At 43.0% G+C, this 19,895-nt stretch overlaps 1 protein-coding gene across 1 annotated transcript; it reads right to left on the minus strand.

The window, feature by feature from the left end:
- Positions 1-4,391: 4,391 nt before the first annotated feature.
- On the minus strand, positions 4,392-19,583 carry LOC124805765 (decreased expression in renal and prostate cancer protein-like). The gene is made up of 2 exons (XM_047240631.1): positions 18,900-19,583; positions 4,392-4,526 (listed from the first exon to the last, which is right to left on the minus strand). The coding sequence occupies exons 1-2, from the start codon at positions 19,581-19,583 to the stop codon at positions 4,392-4,394; spliced, it is 819 nt and encodes a 272-aa protein (XP_047096587.1).
- Positions 19,584-19,895: the final 312 nt, after the last annotated feature.

Raw genomic sequence — 19,895 nt, forward strand, 5'->3', positions numbered from 1 at the left:
TTTGACAAAAAAGCACAGAATTTGGCAAAATTGGTACAAATTTGGAAAAATTAAATACATTGAATTCTGCAAAAACAACAGCGAGTTTGGCAAAAAATTACGGCGAATGTGCAAAGAGATAGCACCGAATTTGGCAATAAATAACACAGAATTAGGCAAGAAACAACACGGAATTTAGTAAGAATAACACCGAATTTGGCCATAGAATAAAACGGTTTTTTCCTGTCCATAATGCAACTGGTTCAAATGGCTCTGAGCACTATGGGACTTAACTTCTGAGGTCATTAGTCCCCTAGAACTTAGAACTACTTAAACCTAACTAACCTAAGGACATCACACACATCCATGCCCGAGGCAGGATTCGAACATGCGACCGTAGCGGTCGCGCGGTTCCAGACTGTAGCGCCTAGAACCGCTCGGCCACTCCGGCTGGCCTGTCCCTAATTACGAGTTATTATTAAAGACAGAAGGAGGCAGCCATCGACATGGGGTCACCAGCCGGACCAAAGGCAGCAGAAGGAAACGATGTCAGCACATGGACGGGTGTAGAGCTGTGTCAGGGCTTGGACGTAGTTGTGCAGCGATAGCGAAACTCCTTGTAAAGGCGATCCCGTCATTTGACGCAAATGCACGACCAGCTAGCAGCCTGTGATGGACCAAGGCTACGAGGCAACCGAGCGCGGCGGCGAACCAACGACCCCCGATGTAGGAGGCAGCGTCTGTAGCCTGTGGATGCAATACTGCGTTGTCAGTTGCATGTGGCGCTTGAGCGCGAATGTGCGAACCATGGACCCCAGGATAGGCACTCTGAAGTCAGCCAGCAGAGGGCCCCGGCTGGAAGAGACCAGTTCAGTTGTTGGTACCACATTCACTCGGTGCCGTTCATAGACCCACAGCTAGTGGAGGCAGCGCCCAGCAGCAGTTGAGACCGGATGACCCTCATCAAGTCGCCGATTGGCGTGGAGTCCTTCCCAGAAGTGCCGGCGGATGGCTACAGGCACTCCATTGCTGGAACGGAAGGAGCTTACAGCCGCTCGATCCTCCCTGTTGTGACAGGACATCAGCTCCGAATAGACAGACTCCGGAAATGAAAGATTGCCAGGCTCGGACGAAATGTAATCCAGGTCCCCACTGCCACAGTTTGGCCTTTGCTCTGTGGTTTGTAGAGAGTATTCCAGACCCCATTAGATGCAGTCAGCAGTCTAGTCGTGTGGCAACCAGTACCGTTTAATGTCACGGTGGAAACTTCCACCAAGTCAGCTCGGCCTCTTTTTGCTTCAGACTGAGGAATGCGATGGTAGATTTCAGCTCACTTAGCCACCGGTTACGGGACCTGATTTCAAAGGCAATGGCGCAACATATCCATTGATGAACTCCTGTAACTCTTCCTAAATTTCACTGGGTGTAGCAATCCCATCAGCCAATCTTGTCACTGATTTCATTTCACACTGAATTTTAATCCCACTCTTGAACCTTATTGCATTTTGATATTGCGATATTGCAGTGCTTGTGTTATTCCAAATTACGATGCATTGTATTTCTGGACATGCATGCATGCAGGCACTATAATAACGTATTTATCCGCCGACAACGGACAAGTGACTTTCAAGTAAAATGTCTCGCCTTTACGAGAATAAGCATAATGGATGTTCGAGCACACGTTGTAGACAGATACTTGCCTACATATGGAAGCTTGGGTCTGACCGTAACTCGTGCACGGATAACCAAATTGTAAGGCGACCGCTCGCGATAAGCGGGAAATCGAGGTTCGAGTCCGGCGCCAATTTTCACTGTCGTCATTCCAGTCTACAGCTGATCGTTGTCCATACTCACAATTGCGAATACATTTAATGTATATTATGGCATTTCTGTCATTGCTTCTTTGAGGTTCATTCTGAACAGCAGTGGAGAGAGACTGTATCCTTGTTTTACATCATTTTTGATCTAATGTTTGAGTAGCCCTAGAAATTAAACAATGAAATTTTGTCCGAATTTTCATACTGAAATGGATAATGGGTAATGGACAAAGTGGTATTAAATTGACCAGCATGAGATTTAGTCTTGAAAAAAATGCTTGAAATTAATCAAGGTAATTGAGAAAAAACGTAAGTAGTGATTGAGGGAAAACTGAAATATTTCATGAACAACTGCTGCTGGCTATGTAAATGAAGTGTCAAAAACTATCAAACCACATCATAAATTGAAGCATCTCTGCTTTCTCTTGATCTATAGTCTGTTACTAACAACAGAATACCGTATATGCGATTGCAGCCTTTCTCGGCGTATTCCACTGATGAAATCTTGTCGGGTTATCAGGCGAGAGGTGGCGTTGTCTTGTCGCAACGTTTCGATGAGTTTCGTACCCATCATCTTCTGGCGAAGTCAGAAAATGATCGGTACGAAACTCATCGAAACGTTGCGACAAGACGACGCCACCACTCGGCTGTTAACCCGAGAAGAATTCATCAACAGAATACCATTAGATGTCGAGTATATTATATTTCATGCTTTCTGGACAACGCTTCGAAATAAAGAAAAAATAGAAAAAAACAGTCAAATGGTGTTATGCGTTATAGTAGAATACGTGCTCTAGGACTGGAAGGACTGAACATAAGCAAAGGATACAAAAGAAATGTAATTTTTATTTTGCCAAAATATTCCAAACAGCACACATAGAATAACTAAGTGAAAACAAGCTGTACAAAACAATCTCAGCAGTCTGAATCACTATCAAATGATACAAACTTGAGGTGTTATTATAAAAAAAGAAAAAAAAAGACAGAGAACAAGAATTAATACTTAGACAAATTTTACTTAAAAGCAGCAATATACTAGACTAAAATTCTTATCAAAGTTCGGTGTAACAAAGCTAGATACTCAAAAATCCACTTGTACATAAGCTCAGTAACCTTACAAAACATGTGGTAATGAGTGACACGTTACAAAACCATTTTTTCGTACTCACGCTACTGAACTTGACGCAGAATAAGCTTCAGATGTCCATGAATTATTTGTTCAATGATTAGAGGAAAGGAATTTCCTTACAGTGTTAAACCTTGATGTCTCAGGAACAATCCGTGACATTGTCATCAGATGTTGGGCATCTTAACTGGTCTAGGCAGGTAACTACGGGTGGACTAACTTACAGCCCCATTACAAAACAGACTAAGTTCCTCTAAACGCACAAAACTGCAATTAGTACATTATACGCTTACTTCGCTAACCAGCAAGTTAGTGTGAACCAAGTAATCTTTAGCAGAACCACTAACAAGAGCGTAAAGGGGAAACTTTAATCCTTGTCATGAAATGATAATTAAATCAAGACACTAAGCTGTCTACAGGCGTTGATATACGTCAAATGGGACAGTTGAAAATGTGTGCGCCGACCGGGACTCGAACCCGGGATCTCCTTCTTACATGGTAGACGCTCTATACATCTGAGCCACCGAGGGCACAGAGGACAGTGCGACTGCAGGGATTTATCCCCTGCACGCTCGCCGTGAGACCCACACTCCCGACTTAATGTCCACACACTACATTCGTAGTGCCCCTGCCCATTACACTCATTACTCGTGGCAGACAATCTTACCGAGTTCCGTAAGAGTGCGGGCAATGCGTGCGCATCCATAATAGAGGAAGGAGGTCAATGGCAGGTTAGCCTTAACTATATGAAGATGAGATCTGTCCTTTCGGACATGTCCAAAAGAACAGATATTAGCTTCATATATTAATTCTTATTTGTGAGGTAATAAATAAAACACTGTTACAGCTTTTTTAAGAGGTGAATAAAAACTTTCGAAAACCTTAAGCAGATGTTCACAATAGAGAAAAAATTACACTGAGCCACCTTTAAGAGATGAATTAAAACTATTGAAAATCTTAACACTTGTTCACAATAGAGAAAAATTGTACTGAGCGACCTTTAACGACTGAATTTTTGAAGATAGACCATAGTGCAGAACAACAAGTTTCTGAATTACAATCACCAAATTATCAGTTATTAAGTCACAAGTTCCGTATAATGTGACATTTTGGCGGGGACAATCAAGTCAAACAAATCACGTGGTACACCGAAGAGACATGTGGGAATGCAGTTTACGCGCTGACAGGGGAGCTTTAACGGTAACCACGAATTGTCGCAGACGAAGAACAACCTCCGAACCAGTATTGTTCAAATAAGGCACCTCACCAAAAAAACAGCAGTAGCCAACAGGGCGAGGAACCTAACTCAAGCGGGATCATAAACGTCTCAGCCTAAGAGCACGGACTCAACCCCAAGTGCAGTTCCGTGAGATTGCCACTGCGGAACCCAGTCCCATCGTACAGACCGCTGCTCCTTCTTTGCGCTCCGACATCAACTGACCGGCTCAAACGACCCCTATAGGCCAGGCTCAGTACTTGTCCTGCCCCGCAGAGGCGTCCGTCGCTTGAGCTGCCAGGCCCGCCCGCTGTGAATTGTTTGCCAACACAGCCTGTGTACCACCAGCTCCCTCCCCAGGGTTCCGTCTCAACCCCCTGATGGCGTCCTGTTGACACTCAGCCAAACCAACGTGTACGATGACGCGCTTACACCGATGAGCCAAAACAATATGTGCACCTGCTTAATACACTACTGGCCATTAAAATTGCTACACCAAGCAGAAATGCAAATGATAAACGGGTATTCATTGGACAAATATATTATACTAGTACTGACATGTGATTACGTTTTCACGCAATTTAGGTGCATAGATACTGAGAAATCAGTACCCAGAACAACCACCTCTGGCCGTAATAACGGCCTTGATACACCTGGGCACTGAGTCAAACAGAGCTTGGATGGCGTGTAGTACAGGTACAGCTGCCCATGCAGCTTCAACACGATACCACAGTTCATCAAGAGTAGTGACTGGCGTATTGTGACGAGCCAGTTGCTCCGCTACCATTGACCAGGCGTTTTCAGTTGGTAAGAGATTTGGAGAATGTGCAGGACAGGGCAGCAGTCGAACGTTTTCTGTATCCAGAAAGGCTCGTACAGGACCTGCAACAGGTGGTCGTGCATTATCCTGCTGAAATGTAGGGTTTTACAGGGATCGAATGAAGGGTAGAGCCACGGGTCGTAACACTTCTGAAATGTAGCGTCCACTGTTCAAAGTGCCGTCAATGCGAACAAGAGGTGACCCAGACGTGTAACCAATGGCACCCCATACCAACACGCCGGGTGATACGCCAGTATGGCGATGACGAATACACGCTTCCAATGTGCATTCACCACGATGTCGCCAAACACGGATGCGACCATCATGATGCTGTAAACAGAATATGGATTCATCCGAAAAATTGACGTTTTGCCATTCGTGCACCCAGGTTCGTCGTTGAGTACACCATCGCAATCGCTCCTGTCTGTGATGCAACGTCAAGGGTAACAGCAGCCATGGTCTCCGAGCTGATAGTCCATGCTGCTGCAAACATCGTCGAACTGTTGGTGAAGATGGTTGTTGTCTTGTAAACGTCCCCATCTGTTGACTCAGGGATGGAAACGTGGCTGCACGATCCGCTACAGCCATGCGGATAAGATGCCTGTCATCTCGACTGCTAGTGGTACGAGGCCGTTGGGATCCAGTACGGCGTTCCGTATTACGCTCCTGAACCCACCGATTCCATGTTCTGCTAACAGTCATTGGATCTCGACCAACGCGAGCAGCAATGTCGCGATACGATAAATCGCAATCGCAATAGGCTACAATCCGACCTTTATCAAAGTCGGAAAAGTGATGGTATGCATTTCTCCTCCTTACACGAGGCATCACAACAACGTTTCACCAGGCAACGCCGGTCAACTGCTGTTTGTGTATGAGAAATCGGTTGGAAACTTTCCTCATGTCAGCACGTAGTAGATGTCGCCACCAGCGCCAACCTTGTGTGAAATCTCTGAAAAGCTAATCATTTGCATATCACAGCATCTTCTGCCTGTCGGTTAAATTTCTTCGTGGTGTAGCAATTTTAATGGCCAGTAGTGTAGCTTGTGTGGCCGTATCTGGAACGAAATACATCACTGATTCTGTGTATCAGGAATTCGACAATTCGTTGGCTTACGGAGGCATGTAGTATTTGGTTGTCTACGCACAGGTCATGCAATTCGCGTAAATAACGAGCAGCTGACTCGCTTACGCGGCGATAGCGCCCGATAGCGACCCAGATGGATTTCATAGGACTTACATCAGGCGAATTTGGTCGCCGAGACATCAACGTGAGTTCGTTATAATGCTCCTCAAACCACTTTAGCACGGTTCTGGCTCCGAAACACGGAGAATTATATTGCTGAAAGAGGACATCGCCGTGGGGAAGACATCAAGCATGAAGGGACGGAGTTGCTTCGCAGCTTTCAGCGTGTCTTCGACTATTACCACAGACCCCATGCAAGCACAGGAGAATCTCTCCCATAGTGTAATATTGCTCCTACCAGCCTGCGTCCGTGGCGTGCTGAACTTTTCGAGCTTCCGTTCACTTCGATGACGGCGTTTGTGGACACGACCATCACTTAATGTAGCAAAAATATGATTCGCCCGATAGTCACACATTTCCATTGATCTACGCTCGAAACCTGATGGTCCCGTGCCCATTGCAATCGTAATTGACGACGTTGTTGGGTCAACATGTGAACACGTAGGGGTGGTTTGCTGCGGAGCTCCATATTCAACAATGTACGATGAATGGTGTCCTACGAAGCATCAATGTGCTCTTTGGGCAGATATGCCACAGGTCACCATTTATCCAACTTTACAGAGCAAACAAATTTCCGCACCCCACGTTCTTTGAGGAATCGTGGACGCCCAACTATTTAGCACCTAGTGGAAGTTTCACTGTCTTTCTACCTCTTTCTTCAGATGCTCGCGATACTCTAACGTGAACATTCGACCAGCTTCACCGTTTTCGAGATACTCTTTCACAGGCTCTGCGTAATAACAATCTGCCCGTTGTCAAAGTCGGTTATCTCAATGGATTTCCCATTTGCAGCCCATATTTTCGCTGGGGTGATACCCATCCGTTTCTGCTCCGCTTAAATTCATTTGTTACCGCGTCACGTGCCCGCAACGCCACCAAGTGGCATTCATCGTCGCGATAGGCAGCGGTCAGAATGTTTTGGCTTATCAGTGTACACCCGCGGAAGAAAATCTCTGCGCAAACGATACCGGCGCTACAGTCACGGAACGCGTGTATCAAATGCTGTGTGAAATGATTTGTCCAGAAGTAAGCATGTAGAGCAAATAGGATGCCCAGTGAGAATTTAATTCAGTGGTTAACTTGGAATCAAAAAATTTTAAAGAGTGTTAGAGCATATTTGTCTGGTGGAATTCCCTTATCTAGGCGCTGCAGTCCGGAACCGCTGCTACGGTCGCAGGTTCGAATCCTGCCTTGGGCATGGATGTGTGTAATGTCCTTAGGTTAGTTAGGTTTAAGTAGTTCAAATCTAGGGAACTGTTGACCTCAAATGTTAAGTCCCATAGTGCTCAGAGGCATTTGAATCAATTTTTGAATTCCCCCCCGAGCGTCCTCAAGGCACTAAAATCCGATCAGCTCAACCGCTGCACGAGCATCGTTCAAAGGCCTGTCAAAAGCTTTTAGAATTTGTTTTATTTCTTACTTTTAGACAAGGCGTTTTGCAAAACATTTGACCGTTTTGTTCGTTCAAAAAAAAAATTTTTTAATCCAAACAGTTCCTTCTCGGTCCTCCATTCTTTGTATTTCCTCTTCGTTTTTGTAAATGTATTACATGGCTATACCCATGCTTTATCCTATTTTTCTGAAAATTTCAAGCAGTATACATTGTCGAGCTCTTTTTCTGTGTCTACAAATCCTATGAAAGTGTCTTGTTGTCGTTTTTCTTTTTTATATAAATTCTTGCTACCATTATCAAGTGCAACGGCTTTCCTAAACCCAAACTGATCGTCATTTAAAAACTCTTCAGTTCCCTTTTCCATTCTTAAGTACATAATTCTTGTATAGCAACTTGGATGCATGAGCTATTAAGCTAATTGTGCGATAGTTCTCGCATTTTCCTGTTCTTGCTATTTGTGCGGTTGTGCGAACTCTTATTTTTTTACAAAATCTGCTAGTATGTCTCCAGTCCATGGTTTCAACACATCAGCGTAAATAGTCGTTGGTTGCCATTTCTCCCAACGATTTTAAAAATTCCGAAAAAATTATACCCATGGCTTCCGCTTTATTTGACTGCAAGTCTTCCAAATCCCTGTCAGACTCCCTGTATCCTCGAAACCGACCCCCATTTCTTATTCTATAGCGTCGAAAGTTTCTGTTCCTCTCATAGGCCACCAATGTGCTCTTTGCACCTATCCACTCTTTCACCTACGTTAAACAGTGGAATTCAAAAATGGTTCAAATGACTCTGAGCACTATGGGACTTAACATCTGAGATCATCAGTCCGCTAGACTTAGAACTACTTAAACCTAACTAACCTAAGGACATCACACACATCCATGCCCGAGGCAGGATCCGAACCTGCAACCGTAACGGTCGCGCGGTTCCAGAGTGTAGCGCCTGGAACCGCTCGGCCACACTGGCCGGCAAACAGTGGAATTCCTTTGCACTCTTGAAGTGAAGGTTGTTTTGACTTTTCTGTGTGCTGACTTTTCTTTCTCACATACGTGTGAGGTATCAAACTGATCCTTCTCCGAAAAAGGAAGTCACTCTAACAAATAAAATATTGCAGTTGTGGTAGTTAGTATTAAGGTATACGGCAGGTAGGGGAATGGGTGAATAACCATTGGCCAGTTCAGTGGCATTAATGCACCACAAGAGACACTTAACTCTGACAAATATCTACACTATTTGGGTCTCGAGACAGAGACTACGTGTTAAAACGCTACGCGCTTAAGTAAATTCTCATTCTCGATTAGGCACTGAACAGGGGGCCTATAATTCAAGTACAGCTACTCACAGAGGCTACAAATATCGTATGTCAGCGAAACTTAGTAGATATTCTAGTGCGTTAATGAGGAACCGATTTACGCTGGAAAAAAATTAGTTCCAGTTTTGGCCATCAGGTGCAAATATTGCACTTTCAGTGCTAGGAAGATACATAGAAATATTTCCGTAAGTAATGGGTTAGGAACGGGAAGTGGACAGGAAAGGTCAAACAAGTGAGAAAGGCATAATACTGATTCTATTATTAACTGCCGCCTGCATAGTTTGTTCAAAAAGAGCATGGATAGGTCGATGAGACGTTGCACAGCGCCATATTTGCACCTGGTGACCAAAATAGGAACTAATTTTTTAGCAGCTTAAATCGGTTCTACATTATCGCAGTAGTGTATCTGTCACGGTTCGCTGTCATACAATAATTACAGCCCAGACTGCACTTTAATTATAATCATCCGGTCTGTAGCTATGCTGCGAGTGCATGTTGTTCAATGTTTTGTGTTCAGTTCGTCGCTCGTATGAGTATTACGGTGCGTATAGTCTGTACTCGACCAATTTTCGTTATGGTGAGGCCGAGTGGTGATCATTGTCACGTCTGTCTGAATGGTTCTCCGTACCCTTTATTCAAATGGTTCCAATGGCTCTGAGCACTATGGGACTTAACATGTGAGGTCATTAATCCCCTAGACCTAACTAACCTAAGGACATCGCACATCTATGCCCGAGGCAGGATTCGAACCTACGACCGTTGCAGCAGAGCGGTTCCGGACTGAAGCGCCTAGAACCGCTAGGCCACAGCGGCCGGCTATACCCTCTATTGTACAATATTATAAGATCACGATATATGATGAAGGTTATAATCTCAAGACCTAGAAGTTTAATGAAGCCGTTGTTCTTTACTTACTGGCTATCCACTGTAATATATCCCTTATAAAAATAAAGAGAGGAAAAGAAATGAATGGCTAATGCTTGTACTTAATTCTTCCAAAAGCTAATTTTTCGGAAGCTGGGTTTATATTGTGAAGTTCAGCGTTTGAAAAATGGAAATGTGCATGTTAAAAAAAAATGGCTCTCAGCACTATGGGATTTTACTGCAGTGGTCATCAGTCCCCTGGAACTTAGAACTACTTAAATCTAACTAACCTAAGGAGATCACACACATCCATGCCCGAGGCAGGATTCGAACCTGCGACCGTAGCGGTTGCGCGGTTCCAGACTGTAGCGCCTAGAACTGCTCGGTCGCCCCGGTCGGCGAAATGTGCATGTAATGGCGCGCAGTCGCACAGCACTAAACCAATGTTTTTAATAAACCGAAACGAAAATGGTTCAAATGGCTCTGAGCACTATGGTCATCAGTCCCCTATAACTTAAAACTACTTAAACCTAACTAACCTAAGGTCATCACACACATCCATGCGCTAGGCAAGATTCGAACCTGCGACGGTAGCGGTCGTGCGGTTCTAGACTGAAGCGCCTAGAACCGCTTGGCCACAACGGCCGGCAAACCGAAACAGATAGAAATTCTTGGCATATGATTAGTACAGGGATTTGTACTGGATTACTACGAAATAAAAGCATAAATGAATTGAAGTCATCATCATTATTCGTAAAATTACAAGTAACAACGACATGCATCCTCACATGATGGAGCTCAGAAGAAGGAAGGTGATAGGGAGGAGGTTATACGTGCCTCAATGTCCTTTTTTTTTCCGAGTTGAAGAACGAAATTACACCAACGATTTTAAACAGCGACAGAGATACAAGGTATAATTGAATCTTTGACTTACAACAACAGATTAATTTATAGCACCATTCTGTCCTTCTGTTAATTTGCATGAATCTGTCCTTCCATATACTGTTCTTGCACATCTTTCATTGCTTACGGAGGTAGAGTTGCAACTACTCACTTCATTGGCCGATACCCTTCGTGACAGTCGGGAAACAAAACTACTGAATTCTGTGCTATAGTCCGACTTCAGGTAGTGGTAATTTCACAGCCAGTGGAGTGGACTGCTGCCGATAGCAAAACACCAATACAAGGCTGGTGCTGTCAGCTCCCACTGCGTTGCCACCGCTGCCGCGCAAAGTGTTGTGCCTGCCAGTTCTCATACCGTAAACTTCTGCGGGCGTGATAATTTCGCATATTAAAAAAAAAATTGACAAAGCTAACTTCTACACTTATAAGGATTAAGAACCGATTTTTGACGTGCTTGAAAAGAATATAGAGGTGTACAACAAAATGAGAATTTCAGGTTTTTTACGTGACTCCTGTAGGAGGTATAGACTATAAATTTCATACTTCTTACAGTTTAAATATTGGAGAGTGAAAGTTATTTTCCAAAGATAATATGCACTACGAAATGCGACACGCTACTTTTTGGCGATGTTTTGGCGAGCTAGATACTTTGGTAATTAACGACAACTTAAGACTTTCTATGAGATCATTAATTGTCGACTTATGTCATAATACGTTTGAAGCTTTTTCTAGGACAGCAAAATTTCACCCGTTTCAAAAATAATTACGTGACTCTGGGCCTAATTAGAATTAAGAACAGGTTTTTGATATGCATAAAATCTCTATGTAGACAGAGGCATTTACGTGATTTTCTGTTGCCAAGGAGAGAGGAGCAGCGCTGTGTCGGCTGCCTGCAAACGATACCTGTCGCGACAACGTGTGTGTACACAGGCATCCCACCTTGTAAGTAGCTTTTTTATGTGTCCGTATGTTGGCAGCGCGACAGACTGCATTAATAACTATGACAGCGCCGTGCGCCCTCTGTAAGAGACTCTGAGTGGCTGATCGGACTCAAAGTCCGTGATGCAGTGATGGCAGTTGGAGGTCAATAGCCAGCAGTGATGGAGGTTGGAATATTAGTAGTTGGCACTGATGGAGGTTAGAGGTCTGAATTGTTTGCGCGAGCGGACGATCTGGACGTGTCTGTCATAGAGATTTTATATTATTGACGATTATATAATTTTTTGGAACTGGATGTCACGGAAGATTACAAATTTTTTGAACTGGATGTTACATGATTCCTTTGCTATCCGCATGCCTATTAGTAGATCCTACAGTAGTTACAAACTTTTATTTACCCGGCTGTATTGGTGCTTGCTGTATCGCTGTAGTTCTTGTAATGAAGATTTTTTGTGAGGTAAGTGTCTTATCAAATCTATAGGTTATTGTTAGGATTTCTTCTAATTGTGTTTAAGTTGTATTTGTCAGGAATAATTCTGTGGGTCAGATATGAAATGATAAAGTCAAGAAAAGTAACAGTACGTTCAGCAGTTTAAGAACATTGAGTAAGCATTCAGTAGTTTAAGTAAAATCATATTTAGAAGTTTCACCTTCCCAGTTATTTCAGTCTAAGTAAAATGTAATATAAAGAAGTTTCAACCTTATTACTCAGTATCAGCTGGCCACTCAGGAGTGGATTTTAGCGATGGACCAGAAATATTTCCTATTGACTCTGGAAGACCTGCGAGCCCTACCCGTGCCTCAGCGGAGGCATGACTTGCAGTTCTCGGAACCAGTGATCCCGCCGCTCCAGTTGGGCACAAGCGAACAAATTTCTGCGGCGGCCGCTTTCAGAAAGTCCATGAGCTTTCCTGTGGTCTTCAGGTGATAGAATGTTGTTATATAAGGAGTGGACCTATGACCACATAGATGAAGTTACATAATTGACGCCAAAATACATTCTTTGTGTAAACTGACACATGTTCGTGTAATGAAGTTTTTTGTGTGGTAAGTGTCTCATGAAGTGTATAGGTTGTTGTTAGGATTTCTTCTAATTCAGGACCATTCATTTGTGTAAATTATTTAAGCAGTCAGATTGTGTTTAAGTTGTATTTGCCAGGAATAATTCTGTGGGTCAGATATGAAATGATAAAGACAAGAAAAGTGACAGTACGTTCAATTTCACTCAGCAGTTTAAGAACATTGAGTAAGCATTCAGTAGCTTAAGTAAAATCATTTTTAGAAGTTTCACCTCCCCAGTTATTTCAGTCTAAGTAAAATGTAAAATAAAGAAGTTTCAGCCTTATTACTCAGTATCAGCTGGCCACTCAGGCAGAAAGAAATGATTGAAACATTATAGACTTATTCCAGTTTTGGGCCAAATGTAATGACATCTTAGTTACAAAATTTGAAATCAATTTTCAGAAAATGGCTCAGAATGGTGCAGACCACTAAATGAGGTAGAATGGGAGAGGGGGAAGTAGGATGAATTGTATAAACCAACGCAATGCCGAGTGTCAATAAGACGTTCCCTGTACCAGGTTCTTTACTGTGTTATCCATAACTGAGTTACGTCCATTATTTGACAGCTATTACGAATTACTGTACTTAACAAACGATCAAGAACGCTCTCTTCCTATTATTTCACCCCTCACCCCCTTCCCTCTGAGCCACTGGGTAACGCCCATGTTGCACATTCAACCCTTCCTCTCTGTACAAATACGATTCAATTTCCCCCTCCTTCCCTCCTTCTTTTATTACTGGAGCAAATGGATGGGTCTCGTCATTCGAAGTCTGTACATTGCGTTATAAATAATAAGAAACTAAATTTTTATAATTTACTTCTTATAATTTTTGCCCTTAGAGGTCTGTGCACTGTACTGAGAAGACAGTTAACATCAGATTTGTTCTATTTAAAAAAGGCGGCAAATTTTACCATAATTTTTGGAGGTAAGACCCTTAGACGTTACGATGTATGTACGTAAATTAATAATGCCATGGCATAGCCTGCAAAATCTTGGTGAAAATTAATAAAATTTATGACGTAAGACACTTTAACAATGCAGTGTGAAAATGTGGCACAGCTGAGGTGCTGTAATTTAATAACGTCATGGTATATTACGCAAAATTTATGACGTAAGACAAGTGGTTCAAATGGCTCTGAGCACTATGGGACTTAACTTCTGAGGTCATCAATCCCCTAGAACTTAGAACTACTTAAACCTAACTAACCTAATGACATCACACACATCCATGCCCGATGCAGGATTCGAACCTGCGACCGTAACGGTCGCACGGTTCCAGACTATAGCGCCTAGAACCGCTCGGCCACTCCGGCAGGCTGACGTAAGACAGTTTGACATTATAACGTGTGGCTGAAATACTTTAATTTAATTACTTCATGTCATATGCTATGAATATAAAATAAATAAATATTAACTTAATATGTGACAGTGTGTGACTGAGGAACAGGTTAGTTACTTTAATTTAACGACGTCATAGCAAATTCTATACGCACTGTACTTAGCTGCACATAGCCACAAGACGTTATTTATCTTTCGCTTGCCAGCGGACGTATGTGAGGGCGTGTATATAGGTAATTTATGTTTATATGACACCTGCAAGTAACCATGTATTGGAGGCTGGAAATGCTTCGATAGCCACATACATTAATTTCTAGGTGTTTCGTGTATAGGTATACTAGCCATATAGACAGTATTGGTTGTATGGATGTCTTGTCAGTTTTTATTTTGTGTATTATTTAACAACAAATACATTCCTGCTGTCTGCAAGCACACTGACGACTTATGACATCCCTCTATTACTATTTACAATTTTGTCGATTCTCCCGCAACATCTCAAAGACATATATGTAAATATGGGACCAAACAACTAGCACACTGTGACATACACTTTCCAAGCTTTGTCCCTGAATTATGAGTGTGTGACATCAGTACAAGGATGGCTTAGAAGTGTCCAGCAGGTTTAAAATGCTGAACTTCAAGATATATCTTGAATGCAAGCAAGCTGCAAGTCGTAATCGTAATCGTAAAATGTTGCAGATAAATTTGGGTTTTGCAGTATTATCGCTTTACTAAGTAAGGATGTAATATACCTGTCACCTTAATACCTCCATATACTCATAAATAAGGCAATGTCCTGACTGACTGACTCATGACCACCCAATGCAAACCGCTAAGGATAGACACTTGAAATTTGGTGATGATGTTGATCGTATACTAAATGCTTACTCTAAGAAGGGATTTTTCGAAATTCCACCCCTAAAGTGGTGGAAAAGGGGATGAAAGGTTTTTTTTTTGGAAAAATTTCTCTATGAAGGCAATTTTGAAGCTAGACCAATGAAATCTGGTATTTGATTTCTCGGTCACAAATAATGAAATACGTGTTTCAGCATTTTTGAAAATTTAACCCCTTTAAAGATGAAATAGTGAGTGAAAGTCTTTTGTTTCGCAGATATATAATTATTAAAGAACTACTGAAGTATTTTGAAAGCTGCATCTATGAAAATTGGTATTTGACATCTTGATTAGAGATAAACAAATATGTGTTTCAGCATATCTAGAAATTCAGCTCCCCTAAGAGAGGGAAATAAGAATTGATAAGATGTATGAAATTATTTCAGTATGAAAGCATTTTTAAAGCCAAATCTATAAAAAACTGTATTCGGCTTCTTGGTTAGAAATAAAAACAAATAAGTGTACCACTGTTTTTGGAAACTCAGCGCCTATGGGAGTGAAATAGGTAATCCAATTAATGTGGAAATATTTCATTATGGAAGCATTTTAGAAGCTAAATCTCTAAAAATTTGTATTTCGCTTCTCTATATAAAAAATATGTGTCTTACTTTTTTTGGAAATTCAACCCTTGATGAGGTGAAATAGTGGAAAAGTTTTAAGAAAATATTTCATTGTATTATAAATTTTTGAAGTTAAGTCTATGAGAATTGGCATTTCACTTAAGGGTTAGATATAAAGAAATATGTTTGTATGGAAAAATGGCCAGAAGAATGCAAAGGTACGGTTAACACAAACCATGGACTCTGAAACTTTATGGGAATTATTTTATTTCGCAAAGTCATTTCGAAAATTTACAGTCAAGATCATGTAGTTACACAATCTTGGCAATTAAGATGGTATTAAGTACTAAACTGCAAAGAGATGAGGCTTTACTGATATTGGTCTTTTATGCAACCAGAATCGCGTTTTGGTCAGAAGTACATCCAAACAAGGCCATTCTTATATATAGCCTTGATGAGAGTGAAAAGCTTAGAAGATGTTGCAATTTGTGAACAACGAAAATATTCGATTAAAGAAAAACAAAACAAACATACAGTCTACGTGAGCGAAGCAGCACGCGCTAAGCTATTAAATAGGGTGAACGATAATAAAATCGACAAATTTCAGGAACGGATTCCTGGTTAGAAATGGAGGAAAAAATATCCTGTGAACACGTGTCCGGAAATGCATCGCTGCCACGGCAGATGGCGCTGACGATTGGAATTTCATCTGACTACGTGCCTTGTTCATTGTGCGTTGCAGGCTATGCGACTGACATAACGTACTGTATGCAGCAGAATAGTCCGATATTTATGTCGGGAACAAGCCGAGATCGTGCTTGTGTACGGTCAAACAGGCAGAAACGGTCGCAAGGAAGAACCAGGCCCCCCATATCTGATGTACGCAGAGCCCGCCGCCTACCTGCACGTTCGTCTGTCTGAAAGGACCCATGATCACACAAACGCTCAAAACGGGCTTGAAATGTTGTATGATGAGGCAGGTGTCTGTGAGAGTACTTGTTTTAGTGTATCTGTGCTGCCTCTCGACTTTTTCCACATGCTTGGCGGTACACAAACATTATCTCTGCTTGCTCTCGACATGAATGCCAGACCATTCTGTTGCTTACAGTACACTGCGTCAATTACACAGCCCGCAACACACGAGGATACACGGCACATGGTCAGAGGAACTTCCATTCGTCAGCGCCATCTACCGTGGCAACGACGCATTTCCGTACACGTGTTCATCGGACCTTTTTCACTCAATTTCCACTCAGGAATCCATCCATTCATCCCTTAATATTCAACATAAGCGCTTTGCTAAGCTGGAGGTACTGCACACTGATTGTTTTTCAATGTATCTTTTAATATATGCAGAGTAAATAAATATCGAACTGGACTATTTTGGGACCGCTCTATCCAATAATTACTTAAAATTCCGTTTTAAAAATCATTTTTCGGCCTTTGTTTTTCTTCGTGGGTAACAGGATTGGATAATACATCGTAGGAACCAATACATGGACGCATATTGCAAGACGATATTTGATACAACGATCATAGTTTGCCATTGTATATGCAAACAAAACGCATGCTTAATAATACTATCATGGTGGGCAGACTGTCAAATGGTTTAAATGGCTGTAAGCACTATGGGACTTCGTATCTGAGGTCTTCAGTCCCCTAGACTCAGAACTATTTAAACCTAACTAACCTAAGGACATCACACACATCCATGCCCGAGGCAGGATTCGAACCTGCGACCGTAGCAGCAGCACACTTTCGGACATGAGCGCCTAGAACCGCTCGGTCACAGCAGCCGGGGGCAGGCTGTCACTTTGACACAAGTAATGTGGGGCAAGAGAGCTGCCAGATGTGGAATGTTTTAAGAGAAGTGTCATGAGGGAAATAATAGGTATAATTAAAATCTCTGAATGATCTCAGCTAGAAGAATGGATCTAACTGTCAAAGTCTAAAAAAAATACGCATTTAGACTGGAATACAATTCCTGTATTTATGTCCAGTAATATTTGTCGAGATATTTACTTGGAGCATTGTGTTATACGGGTGTCCTACATAAATACGGTACGCCTCACGCCGAGCTTCAAGAAACAATGAACTAATTAAAAAGAAAAGAAAACAGTAATGTTAAAAAACATGTAGTTACTTGTTTATAAGAAATACTGGAAGTGGTAGCAATGCACATTCAGGCATCACTGGCTTCCTGTGATACCGTTACCAAAAGTACATTGTAATCCTGCAGGCATGGAGTTAATTTCTGTACTAACGTTCCGTTTTAAAGATTGTTTGTTGTGCGAGGTATGTCGGCATTCACTTTGCATTTTAGTGTACCACTTAAATCACACGATACTGAGTCCGGGGACCTTGGGGAGCAGAGCTCTTTACTGACAGTCTGTCTCCAGGAAATACACTGGAGTGGCAAAGAAACTGGTTTGGGCATGCATATTCAAATACAGAGATATGTAAACAAGCAGAATACGGCGCTGCCGTCTGCAACGCCTATATAGGCAACATGTGTCTGGCGCAGTTACTTCTGCTGCAATGGTAGATTATCAAGATTTAAGTGAGTTTGAAAGTGTTGTTGCAGTCGGTGCACGAGCGATGGTACACACCATCTCCAACTGAATATCAGGAATCCGATAAAATACCTAATCTCCGACACCGCTGCTGCCGGCAAAAGATCCTGAAAGAACGGGAACAGCGACGACTGAAGATAATCGTTCAACGTAATAGAAGTGCAACCCTTCCGCAAATTGCTGCAGATTTCAATGCTGAGCCATCAACAATTGTAAACGTGCAAACCATTCAACGAAACATCATCGATAAGGGCTTCCGCAGCCGAAGGCTCCCATCTATACCCCGATGACAGTACTACACAAAGCTTTACGCCTCGCTTGGGCCCGTCAACACCGACATTGGACTGTTGATGACTGGAAACATGTTGCCTGGTCGGACGAGTCTCGTTACAGATTGTATCGAACGAATGGGCGAGTACGGGTATGGAGATAAACTCATGAATACATGGAAACTGCATGTCAGCAGGAGACTGTTCAAGCTAGTGGAAGCTCTGTAATAGCATGGGGCGTGTGGGGTTGGAGTGATATGGGACCTCTGATACGTCTACATATGACTGACGGGTGACACGTACGTAAGCATCCTGTCTGATCACCTGAATACATTCGTGTCCATTGTGCATTCCGACGGACTGCGGTAATTCCAGCAGGACAGTGTGACACCCAACACGTCCAGAACTGCTACAGAGTGCCTCCAGGAACACTCTTCTGAGTTTAAACACTTCCGCTGGCCGCCAGTCTCCCCAGACACGGACATTATTGAGCATAACTGAGATGCTTTGCAACGTGGTTTTCAGATCTCCACTCCGTCGTACTCTCACGGATTCATGGACAGACCTGCAGGATTCATGGACAGACCTGCAGGTTCATGGACAGACCTGCAGGATTCATGGACAGACCTGCAGGATTCATGGACAGACCTGCAGGATTCATGGACAGACCTGCAGGATTCATTGACAGACCTGCAGGATTCATGGACAGACCTGCAGGATTCATGGCCAGACCTGCAGGATTCATGGACAGACCTGCAGGATTCATGGACAGACCTGCAGGATTCATGGACAGACCTGCAGGATTCATGGCCAGACCTGCAGGATTCATGGACAGACCTGCAGGATTCATGGACAGACCTGCAGGATTCATGGGCAGACCTGCAGGATTCATGGACAGACCTGCAGGATTCATGGACAGACCTGCAGGATTCATGGACAGACCTGCAGGATTCATGGACAGACATGCAGGATTCATGGACAGACCTGCAGGATTCATGGACAGACCTGCAGGATTCATGGACAGACCTGCAGGATTCATGGACAGACCTGCAGGATTCATGGGCAGACCTGCAGGATTCATGGACAGACCTGCAGGATTCATGGGCAGACCTGCAGGATTCATGGACAGACCTGCAGGATTCATGGACAGACCTGCAGGATTCATGGACAGACCTGCAGGATTCATGGACAGACCTGCAGGATTCATGGACAGACCTGCAGGATTCATGGGCAGACCTGTGGGATTCATGGACAGACCTGCAGGATTCATGGACGGACCTGCAGGATTCATGGACAGACCTGCAGGATTCATGGTGTCAGATCCCTCAAGCACTACTTCAGATATCAGTCGAGTCCGTGCCACGTCGTACTGCGGCTCTTCCGCGAGCTCACAGGGCCCCTACACTATAATAGCCAGGTATACCAGGTTCTTTTTCTCTTCAGTGTACGTGGGTTATTTGGGCCATACTTTGGCTGGGTGTGAGAGCTGTTGCTCCATCTTGTCGGAAAACTGCAAACAGTTTCTCTGCATCTGTTAACTGTGCATAGAAAGAGTCAAACATCGCTAGATATCTGGCACTGA

The sequence above is a fragment of the Schistocerca piceifrons genome, chromosome 7, assembly GCF_021461385.2.
Source record: "Schistocerca piceifrons isolate TAMUIC-IGC-003096 chromosome 7, iqSchPice1.1, whole genome shotgun sequence".
Taxonomy (NCBI): Eukaryota; Metazoa; Arthropoda; class Insecta; order Orthoptera; family Acrididae; genus Schistocerca; species Schistocerca piceifrons.